The sequence below is a fragment of the Electrophorus electricus genome, chromosome 10 (genome assembly GCF_041902795.1).
Source record: "Electrophorus electricus isolate QZ-2024a chromosome 10, ASM4190279v1, whole genome shotgun sequence".
Classification (NCBI taxonomy): domain Eukaryota; kingdom Metazoa; phylum Chordata; class Actinopteri; order Gymnotiformes; family Gymnotidae; genus Electrophorus; species Electrophorus electricus.
The window spans coordinates 3,047,267-3,059,023 of record NC_137506.1 but is presented as its reverse complement, the minus strand read 5'-3'; the positions used below and the strand labels follow the sequence as shown (position 1 = coordinate 3,059,023).

General features: G+C 45.1%; 2 protein-coding genes across 2 annotated transcripts; both read left to right on the top strand.

Annotated features, from left to right (window-relative positions):
- The first annotated feature begins 4,020 nt into the window (after window positions 1-4,020).
- Window positions 4,021-6,408, top strand: vsx1 (visual system homeobox 1 homolog, chx10-like). Its single transcript, XM_027017836.3, has 5 exons — window positions 4,021-4,490; window positions 4,730-4,808; window positions 4,898-5,021; window positions 5,179-5,359; window positions 5,622-6,408. Exons 1-5 carry the CDS (start codon window positions 4,058-4,060, stop codon window positions 5,873-5,875), a joined length of 1,071 nt encoding a protein of 356 aa, XP_026873637.3. The 5' UTR covers window positions 4,021-4,057; the 3' UTR covers window positions 5,876-6,408.
- A 2,171-nt stretch (window positions 6,409-8,579) lies between these two features.
- On the top strand, window positions 8,580-11,754 carry LOC113582175 (uncharacterized). Its single transcript, XM_027017828.3, has 3 exons — window positions 8,580-8,889; window positions 9,107-9,191; window positions 9,417-11,754. The coding sequence occupies exons 2-3, from the start codon at window positions 9,116-9,118 to the stop codon at window positions 11,138-11,140; spliced, it is 1,800 nt and encodes a 599-aa protein (XP_026873629.2). The 5' UTR covers window positions 8,580-8,889; window positions 9,107-9,115; the 3' UTR covers window positions 11,141-11,754.
- The last annotated feature ends 3 nt before the right edge of the window (window positions 11,755-11,757 follow it).

Sequence of the window (11,757 nt, the reverse complement as noted above, 5' to 3'; positions counted from 1 at the left end):
ATTAACAGCAACCCCTTGCAACCCTGACGTTTGGTGGGCTTCGCTGGGAACGACCCAGGCTATAACCACCGTCTGTGTGTGCATGACCCAGACTGTCTGAGTGGGGATCTGAGAATCGCATGCCTGACACTGAATACCCAAAGTACCTTACAATGCGGCGTGTTGGTACTCAGTTAACTTACTGGAGTGTTCACGTAGGGTTTATGGAACACATTTGCTGTGAATTGTCAAACTTGCACTGATAACCCTTTTTTCAGTCATGCAGGTAAACTGAAAGTCATCTCAGGAAGTTTAAGAAGTACCCAAGATGAGAATAATTCAAAGAAATATTTTAGAATTAAATTCTTTAGAAATACTATAGAATACTTTAAAATCAGAGAAATACTTCAGTATGTGTCCGAAAATAACAAACAGCACATTTAACATCATATTAAAACTTATACTAACAAGAATGTAGTCTTCTTTCAACAGTGCACGTTTATAGTTGTAAAATGAACGGAGCCTTAGATCAATATAAATGTAATACATGTCTAGTGTCCAGTGTAAAACCTAAAGGTTTAGTGCAGAAATAAGGGTTTAAAAAAACAGACATCATCTAGTATCATGGCGCTGTTTCTTCAATATGCTGTACTGAAGAGTGTACAGGAGCTGGTCTTCTGCCTGATTTAAATATATAGTGAGTGTGTGTTTGTATGAGTGCGCGTGTGATTAATTAACCCTTTTCTGTCGGACTCCCTGCTGGGTTTCCTTTGTTCTTATTCTCCAGAGAGAGCAAACACGCGTCCTAACGCCTCACGCTCACTCTCGCCCACTCCCCAACACATGTGTGCACGCATGCACACGCACGTGCGCGCACGCAAGCACATTTGGTGTGTGTGCGTGAGTGTGTGTGTGTGTGTGTGTGTGTGTGTGTGTGAGTGTGTGTGTGTTTTAGTGCGTGCTAGCCCCCCGGCTCTATTATACTGAAAGATCTACAGGTCTCTGCCTGACTGACATGTAAATGACGTCACATCGTAATTTTGGAATATCAGGCAATATGTCTTACGCAGCGCAGTTCCTAAGATTTTTGTGGTTAGAAAAAAACAAAAGGAGGTGATTGCAATTATGCGACCCTTCGTATTTACCAAGTAATATATTTTTACAGTTATCACGTTTGATCCGATTCCTGAAGGTCTATGTGTTCTGTATATTAATATCGGAAGTCTAATCGTTTTAGTGTAGCATTATAATTGATCTGTTTTGTACTTGTCAGTCAATTTCCACGGGGAACAATTGTTATAGAAATAACATATTTTATTGAATCGTTGCACCTTAAACATGTGTCCTTCTTAGGTAGGCCTAGTAATTTCGTAAATGAATAGTCCACTCAAACAAACCAACATTTCGCTTATTATTGGCGTCGATATGGTTGAGTACACTTGCTGAATATTATATGTTCTATTTGCTGACTGTAGTTATAGTTGTTATATCATTTTTACCACATCACTGGTGAAGACTTGGTCGTGTATGACTGAGGGGCCACTTCTTTCTATTTAGCAGTAGTAGGAATATATTCAGAATTAAAATTAGGCCGCATAGCCCTTTAGTTAAAGAGCCTCCTTGTGGGGTACGGTACGGCCAAAGAACATTAGCGCAAAAAGCGAGGTTTTTTTGACGTTACACTCTTTAAAAGATTACTAATCTTTGCGGTGATAAATCGACTGAAAATCTTCTCTGGAAAATAATGAGTGGAGAAACATTTACTGATTAGTTTAATCTGGGATTATCCTGATGACACCATGAAACCCAACCTTGTAATCTGCCTCTTAAAATAACAATTTATTTTCTAACTCAGTTTTCTGAGTACACTGGTAATGAAAATATTATAGCAGTGGCGTCACTTCTGGGACCCGGTGCTAAAAGAAATCAGTCCCCCCTAAGTCTCTCCTGTATTCTGAAGTAAGCATCCAGTTTAGAAAGTCTGTTTCACGCACATGTACCCCACTGACATGTACATAACTGACCTCACTGTAGTTTAACTTCTTCTGTGTCCTTACTGCACAGAGACTTCGTGATCGTATATATATATATATATATATATATATATATATATATATACTTAGTCAAAACCCTCATATAAATAAGGGGAAGTGTAATTTTTTTCTCAATTAAATTTTATGTATTTTTTTTCCCTTTATTGGCTAATTAACATATTAGTCCGCATTTAATACACATTAGAGTCCTATATAAAAAGCAGGACTCTGTTGATGGGCTAAAGGAATGTAACGTATTCTTTTAGTTACTTCGTAATACGATCTTCTGTTCTCTTGTTAGTTGCTATTGTGTTAGCCAAACATTTAGTCGCGTTTAAATGACTTTAAATACGTGTAACGTGTGTGCTAAGTGTCTGGAGCTCTTGCACCTGAAGGTGACTGTCTGGGTCTAACGAAATCCTTCTCTGACAGCATTTCTGTAATTCGACCCTAATTTCACAGATTACCTTTACACATGATACTTCATTTCCCCGTCACTTCCTTATCACCTTTAGCCGTGGAAATAAAAATAGATTTGTGAGCACTTCAAAAACATTTTAAACATTTGATCTCATTGGCAGTATAGAGAGGACATTTGTTGGTTAGTGGGATTACGAACTCTTCATTGCGACTGGATTTGCTCACCACTTGACCAGGGCTGGATGATTGAGTCCGCGCGTTTATAGCTGTGATATCTGAAATTGTTTACAAGACACAAAGATTAAACAATGGGTTTAACAACAACAACAACAACAACAACATATTATTATTTTATTATTAATATATATTAATATTATTAATAATATAACAATAATAATAATACTTATTATTATTATTATTATTATTATTATTATTATTATTATTATTATTATTACTATTATTATAGCAAATTTGACTCCAAAAATGTACTGGAGTTTTTTAAAAAGTAATATTTCAGTTTATGAACTTTAATAACTTTAATGACTTTAATGACCTATTTATTGGGTTGCTGGCTGTAGTCTCTTCTGTTTAATTGACATAAAACGTTCCCTTTCTAAAAGAAATGTACTTGCTACAATTTTCTAAACCATCAGAAAAAATACAATCCAACGGATTTCGTTTACAGTAACAGTAAATGAAAATGATTATTTTGTTAATCCACATAATAGCTTGTCAGGGAGATTTGGGTCTTTCTTTAATAATGTAAACCGTGCGCAATGTAATTATCAAAACGCTGCGGCTAACTTCACGTTTAGCGCAGAGCGACCGAATCAGCGCGGTAATCTGACAGTTAATCGCTTCACTACACGGATGATGACGAAGAAAATGCGGTTTTCTTAGATTACCGTGGCTGGAGCGTTATGCTTGTACATTCTTTTTTAAGAAAAGCAGGCTTAATTGCATGTAACCGAGGGACCGAGGGACCGACCCACTGCGGGACCGACCTCCCCATCTGTGTTAAGGAGCGTTCAGACGCGAAATGAGTTGGCACTGGGCCGGACTGGTAGAGATCGGCTCAAAACCTTGTAGCTGGGACAGCTGCGCTTAACACTAAATAATGTTCAGTTAAAGAACGAACAAAATAAACGAGGCAAGGAAATATGGAAAGGGACCCCCGTGCTAAACGAGTTACCGCTACATTGAACACATTTGTTCTGGAAACGTGGATGTAGCATCTTAACTTCTAATCCAAGAATTATCGGGATGCTGGCGAAAATTCACCTTCCATTATCCCTCCATTTTACAATCAATTTCCCTTAGTTTCTTAAATATTTGAGTTAATCTGTATAACCAGCTATACTCGATTATAGAGATTTTCTCTGCTATAAGTGAAATCATCTGGCAACTAAAGGGGAAGGAAATACCTAGAACCAATTCGGAGATAGAAAATCTTGATCGGATTTAAAGGAAAATTGGTGGCAATTAATCCCTCGGGATCGAAAAAGGGAACCGCCTCCGCGCGGTCAGCATATCTGCGGCTGAATCTGATTGGTCGCTGGAGTTATCGGCTGGACTCGACAAGGGGGATAAACCGTCCCGCCAGACTCGGACTTCTCGTCTGTTTGATGCTGGCAGTGAAAGAGCGAATGACCACCATGACAGGGAGAGAAGAGACGAACGAAATGTCCAAAGTCAAAGCCGTAACTCCGTGTTTCGGACTCGACAAACCACGTGTGAACGGATCCGGATTTCGTTCCAAAGGTTTCGCCATCACCGACCTCCTGGGACTCGAACCGGACCTGCAGCCACATCGCAACGCCCCTGGATCTGGCGACAGTGCTGATGGTCAAAGCACGGGGTTTGGGGATCAAAGCACGGGGATTGGGGGGTTCTCGTTCCCCGGTGGCTCTCTACCGCTCGGGTTGGGGTTTCTGTGCAGTTTGGCGGTCCAGCAGCCCCCGGGGCCCCGCTGCTTTCTCCCAAACATCCCGCTCCTACAGGCCCGGACAGAGAGCCACTTTATACCAACTATGGATGGGCAGCGGGACGCATATTCCGGTACGCACACGAACTGGCGCTGATATAACCCACAGCTGCTTTTAACGGAATATTCATTAACTGTTTAAGGCACAATAAGGTTGAAATACAGGTTAAATTAAATTTGTTTATAAATAGCAACACACTAAGAAATGCAGAGTCGTCAAGTAATGTATGTGGTACAATATTTGGTTATACTTTATAATTTTATACTAAAATGTGCACGCATGCGCTGTAAACAGGTTTTATATGATTCTCAGATGACGACTCTCTCTCCGGTGACCGTCATGACGGGAAAAGCTCGGGGAACTCTCAGAAACGCAAGAAACGCAGGCACAGGTATGGTAAAAAAAAATCCAGTAGGTTGTGTTCATGAACAAGTGTTACATAAATAACTTTGGTTACATCCTCTGCCATTTGGACATCAGGACGGTGTTCACGTCTCATCAGCTGGAAGAGCTCGAGAAGGCCTTCATTGAAGCTCATTACCCAGATGTTTACGCACGGGAAATGCTCGCAATGAAGACGGAGCTGCCCGAGGACAGGATACAGGTAGGCCACACACACACACACACACACAAAACGAACGTGTTTTTGCGCATCACGAGAGTGCGTTGTGTCAGTAGGTGCAGTATAACCAGCCAGTGAAATGCGGACGACAATCCACGCCTGCACGCTTGTGGCATGTATGCGCGTGTGTGTTTTACAGGTTTGGTTCCAGAACCGGCGGGCTAAGTGGCGGAAGCGCGAGAAATGCTGGGGGCGCAGCAGCTTGATGGCGGAGTATGGCCTGTACGGCGCCATGGTGCGCCACTCCATCCCTCTACCGGAGTCCATCATCAACTCCGCTAAGAACGGCGCGGTGGCCTCGTGCGCACCCTGGCTTCTGGGTGGGTTAGTCGCGTGCTTTCCCTCATGCGTCATCAAAATTTAGACATGTATTTTGCTGCTTGAATGCAACATAGCCGAGGCGTCCTGTGAAAAGATAGTTCCAGTGTAACAGTAATAGAGTAATTAAACAGAACCTTTTACCAACTGCCAAATCTAAATTCTAACATATATTTATGTGATATTTTAGAAACAGTCCGTTTCTGTCAACAGTCAGTAGCTACCTGTAAAATTTCTAACACTCGTGTTTTTCTCTAAATTCAGGAATGCACAAAAAATCAGTAGAAATGGGAAGAAAGTCTCCGGGGACGCCTGAACCCGCGCACTGTGAACCGCATCCCGAGGAGACAAATGGCAACGACAGCGACATCGTGTGGTCAAGCCGAGCAACTACAAGAGACGACTCTGAGGACGTGGCGATGGATTTATCCAGCACATCTAAACAAGAGACCAAAAGCACTTTGAACGTTTCGCCTCGCCACAATGAACCCAGCAACGATTCCGAAAACGAGCAGTGAAAATGTAACTCTGTATATAGACCGAAAGTGGAGATTGTGGATAAACGGATAAACAAAACGGACCTGTGATCATAAATAAAACGGACTTGTTTTAATTGTATAGTTGTTGGAACACCGGAGAATGCTTCATAACTTGATAATTATTATTATTATTATCCACTGAAAATGAAATAATGGTTATAATATGTGTTGTCCACCAAGTTACCCAAACCTATATATCTACAAGACGAGGGATCTGTTTGTCTCCCTTTCTTTCAATTCATTTTTTTTTTAAATGTTGTCACTGGAAATCTGTTAATCCAGAATTCCAGTAGGAATATTGCTGTTACACTACTGCTCGGAATAGTGCGCCAAGCGCCTGCCTGTGCTGAGAAGAAGCGTTCGAGATGCCGAACTGCTCATCTCTGCTAACAAACCAACGAAGCACTTTATCGTTAAAGCTGAATGTCAATATTTATCAACACCTACAACAAAGCCATGTAAACTCATCAAGATCAATTCACATAATGATCAATAAATCAATAGTTTGTGATTTAAAAGGTTGTTCCTCTTGTTTTGATTAGAAACATGCACTTATACATTAACTAATGTAATATATAATGTTGCGCGATAAAGACCCACGAAAATGGTAAATACATTATTTTATTTTTTATGAAAATTGGGTAGATAATCACACTTTCTGCAATGCAGAAAACATATTCGTCTTGAATTGCCTGAAAGCAGAGTCACAGGCGTGTTGGCCGCCAGGTTGATGTGCACAAGCCTATCACACAAACAAAGCAGGGTGGGTTTTCTTTGCCCACAGTGAGGGTGGCGAGAGGAGAGAGGATTAGCGAGGGAAGCCGTGTGCAGGACTTCTGGGTATAATGAGGGGATGCAAAGGGGAGATGGGCTGGTAATTACAGCAGCTTGGCTGCTCAGTGACAGCCTGACACTCGTCCCTGGTGCTAGACCCAGACACCTGGGCCAGATGCCCGGCCCAGACGCCTGGCCCAGACAAGACACCCGGGCCAGACACCCGGCCCAGACACCCGGCCCAGACACCCAGCCACGACACACGGGCCAGACGCCCGGCCCAGACGCCCGGGCAAGACACCCGGGCCAGACACCTGGCCCAGACACCCGGCCCGACACCCGGCCCAGACACCCGGCCCAGACACCCGGCCCAGACGCTCGGGCCCTGCGCCTGCTGCCTGCACAGAACAGCAAGGCATCCCAAGCGAAGCAGCTGAAGAAGAACGGCATCCTCCTCATGGTTAACCTGAAGGTAAACAAGGCTGTTTGGCTCACTGGGCAGTGGTAATGACTCTCAACACATCTCCCTGAAGCTCTGTCTCTCCACACACGCAGGCCTGCAGACGGATGAAAGCCTGCTGGCGCTGTGTGCACTCTGACTGGAATGGGAACGTAGCAGAAACTAAGCCGCTCCCGCAATCAGGCAGGACCAAGTCGGCTTGAATGACTCAGTCGGCTTGAATGACTGATGAGTGAAAAGGTGCACAAGGACTTGAAGTTCCTCATATTTTGTTTTGTCCTTTGTCATCTTTCATTTCAGCTTCTTATAGGCTGCACTGTTTAGGTGTCACGGACGGCACCTCCGGGCTTATTCCGCAGACTTTAAGAAGCACACTAGCTACTACTACCTCAGCATTTAGCACTGAGGTTAAGTTAAACCCCTAATTCCCTCTCAGTGCTTGTGAAGTCACAAGAGGGCTTATAAGAATGAGAGTGATGGAGAGAATGAGAGAGAAAATGAGAGTCAAAGATTAGCATGAGTTAAACAGAGATTAAAAACATTTGATCCTGAGACAAATCACTGTGTAAGTGAATTAAACTATCAACAGTCTGTACTCGCCCAAATAATCCAGCAGCCTCTCTTCTTTTGCCCTTAACAAAATAAAAGATTATGGACCCGAATTAAGATCCTTAAATTGGTAATTCTACTTGCTGTCAGAGATACACTATAATACAAAAATAAAACTAAACAACAGTCATAACACTCAACCTCAATAATGTACTTTGTCAATGACAGAAAGAGATTGAGAGAGGGACAGCCACACACACACACACACACACACACACACACACACACACACACACACACACACACACACACACAGAGAGAGAGAGAGAGAGAGAGAGAGCGAGAGAGAGAGAGAGAGACAGACAGAGAGATGAGAGAGAGAGAGAGAGAGAGAGACAGACAGACAGAGAGATGAGAGAGAGAGAGAGAGAGAGAGAGAGAGAGGGACAGCCACACACACAGAGAGAGAGAGAGAGAGAGAGAGAGAGAGAGAGAGAGGGACAGCCACACACACACACACACACACACACACAGAGAGAGAGAGAGAGAGAGAGAGAGAGAGAGAGAGAGAGAGAGAGAGAGAGAGAGAGGGACAGAGAGAGGGAGAGATTAATATTTTATATTAAAAATATAAAATAGTGCACAAGATTTCCAGAAACAGGGCATTTCAGGACAAAATAACAGCAAAGTGTAGTTACTCACCTGGAATCGTTTTCGGATGAAACGATACTAGTTGACTATTCCTGAATAATCATTTTATGCACCTGAAGGGAAACGTAAAAACGATACGATCCTAGTTACGCCGCCCGGGCTGCGCTGCCTCGGGTCCCCTCCAGCCCTGCAGGTGGCGCTGTTTTCTCACGTTGCTCGGTGTACCGGCAGGGCGCGAGCAAGGACGTTTTTTGTTGCGGGAAGTCGCCCTCGTTCTTCTTGCACGTGTCTCTCGCGTTGCGCTGGCTGAGTTTGTTTAGATTAAAGTTATTTCATTTGCTGTGCGTGGGCATGCTCGGTCTGAGTGGAAGGTGTTGATATGGCCTTAACATGTCTGCTCTTGCATGCCTGTAGCGGGCCGAACGGTAGAAGAGTTCCCCCTTTGACTGCATGGGCGGAGGAGCACGGTGGGTTTCTGGGGTATTAACGGGAGCAGACGAGCAAAAGAAGGATTCAGACTCGGTGTGCTGAAGCAGCTGGGTGAATCGTCCCCGTCCAGGTACACTGTTACTTATTGCATATTGTTGCCAACAGGTGGTAGCTCAGTGGTGAAGGTGCTTGACTTGTAATCGGAAGGTTGCTGGTTCAAGTCCCGCCGCTGTTGGGGCCCCTGAGCAAGAACCTTAACCCACAATTGCTTAAGTTGTACTCAGTCATAATTGTTGCTTTGGATAAAAGTGTCAGCTAAATGCATCTGCTGTGCGTTCTTACTGTAGGATTGACACATGGAAGACTCAGGACCTGGGCTGCTTACTGCCGGAGAGCGACAGAAAAGTAGCATTTTTTATTGCCTATTTAAAGGTAACACTTGCTCATAAATTAACAATTTTGCTGAACTAGATGAACTCCTGATCTAACCCTGTTTGTGCACAGCAATATATCTTTGATCATGGCCGAAAAGAAACAAGTTTCGCTTCATGGTAGCATCGTCGCTGTGACTACGTACAGAATGCTATTTCTGTCCTTATTTGCAGTGGTAAAAGTGTGTGTTGTGTCATCTGTAATAGCTGTTTTTTGCTTCCCCAGAGTTCAGGTTTGATGCGTTGCACAACTCTCCTTCTGGGATGGAGAGTGTTGCCGCGGTAACTGAACCAGAACAGAGCCAGGCAGAGGGCAAAACCGATTCGAGCGCCTGTCTCGAGTTCGAAGAACCGCCCGCCTCGCACCCGCGCACTCCTGAGCACAGCCCAGACCCAGCTTCACCCGAAGACCTGTATGATGACGAGCGCAACTCTGACTGGTCCGAGGACGAGTCTGCCTCTTCCTCTGACGGCTCCGGCTTGGAGTCTGAGAACTGCGTGCTTGGTCTCCCGGAGTCGCCGGCACACGATGCACCTGCGGAAGACGCGCGGTTCAAGTGCAGCTACTGTTCGAAGGCGTTCAGCAGCCAGCGTTACCTGCAGAGGCACAAGGCAGCCACGCAAGGTCAGGCTGCGGCGAGGTGCGTGCCGTGTGGGAAAGACTTCCCTGCCAAATGTGGTCTCAGGGTTCACAGGCTCACCGAGCACAGAGGAGAGAAACGCCCGAACTGCGACGAGTGCGGAAAAGCTTTCGTCACGGCTGCGGCGCTAGCGGCGCATCGGTGCGGCGGCGCAGGGGGAAGCCGGTTTAACTGCCCTGGCTGTGAGAGAGCCTTCCCGACCAAACATGCTTTAAAGTTTCATCTTCTCAGCATCCACCAGGGGGTGCAACCGCACAGCTGTGATGTCTGTGGTAAAGGCTTCAGGCATAAGAGTGGGCTGGCGTCCCATCAGAGAATTCACACGGGAGGTAGGCCTTATTGCTGCGAGGAATGCGGAAAGACCTTTATTGCTAAAAGCACTTTTAACGTGCACCGGCGGGTTCACACAGGGGAGAAGGCATTTAGCTGTGAAACCTGCGGGAGGAGTTTCAGTTTGGCCGCTAACCTTTCCAGACACCGGCAGAGCCACAGGGCGGTGAAGTCTTTTAGCTGCGAAATCTGCCAGAGGAGCTTTGCGCAGGCCAGCCACCTGCGCATGCACCGGCGCACGCATGCCAGCGGCAGAACCCACGACTGCACCATCTGCGGGAGGAGCTTCGGGCAGGTGCAGTCCCTGCGTGTGCACGCCAAGCTCCACGACACCGCACGGACCTTTTCCTGCCCTGTGTGCAGGAAGGCCTTTCGCTGTGAGACGTACCTGAGGAAGCACCAGCTGCTCCACTCTGGAGGGGCACTCCACAGGTGCGAGAAGTGCGGAGAGAGCTTTGTCTCCGCCGCGCACCTCCGCGCGCACCTCCGGGCACACACGCGGCCGAGCCCCTTTGCCTGCGTGCAATGCGGGCAGGCCTATGCTGCCCTCACCGACCTGGCGCAACACCAGAGCTCCCACGCTCCCGGCGGGCACATCTGTGGAGTGTGCGAGAAGCGGTTTCTTACGAAGAAGAGCCTGGACACGCACCAGCGCGCGCACAGCGGGAAGAAGCCGTACTTCTGCGCCGAGTGCGGGAGGAGCTTTTCGTACTTGTCCAGCTTCCGCAGGCATGAGAGTGTCCACACGGGAGAGAAGCCCTTCTCTTGCAAGGACTGTGGGAGGAGCTTCAGGGCTGGCTTCAGCCTCCGAGCTCATGCAAAGATGCATGCCAAGTCAAAAGTTCACACCTGTGCAGAATGTGGGAAGGTTTTCTCAAGTGCGAAAACTTTCAAAAACCACAAATGTCCTGAAAAAGGTCTTGTAAAGGATGCAAAGCATCAAACAGAAAATGGCATCTCCAAAGATTGCGTGTCTTAGCCATTTCGATGAAGAAAGCACCACTTGCATGCACACAAAGTTTAAAGATAGGTACTCAGATGTATAGTACTAATCATGATTCTTGGTAATTTTTTTTTTTATTTAAAAAATTGCACTTCTCATTATCAAAAAGCCCTTCAAGGGCTGATCAGGGGAAACCTGAAAACACAGGGCAGTAGAGCCCCAGGAATCCTGCTATAGAGACTAAAACCATAGAGTATGGCTTAAAGTGGTATAATACTTATTCACAGACATTGAAACAAATGCATGTGAAGAGTTTGTTGGAACAAAAAAAATATTTACACTTAAATCAGTATTAATGCTTCACTTTTGACTGGGAAGGTTAGTTGTATCTTGTGTTGCAATTGCATAAATAAATTACACCGGTAATTTAATGAAAATGGATTTACAAATATAATGATGTATATTAAGTAGTTATTTATAGCTTATATCACCTAAATGTATGTATTTATCTGGACAGCTAACTACTTATCCATCTGGCTACGTAAGTTACCCAGTGAGTTATTTATGGTTCTCTTTATTTATGCGCGCTTTTTGTTAGACTGCTATTTTGAAATAAATAAAGCTGCATGTGTGCAGCGGCCATTTCCGACGTT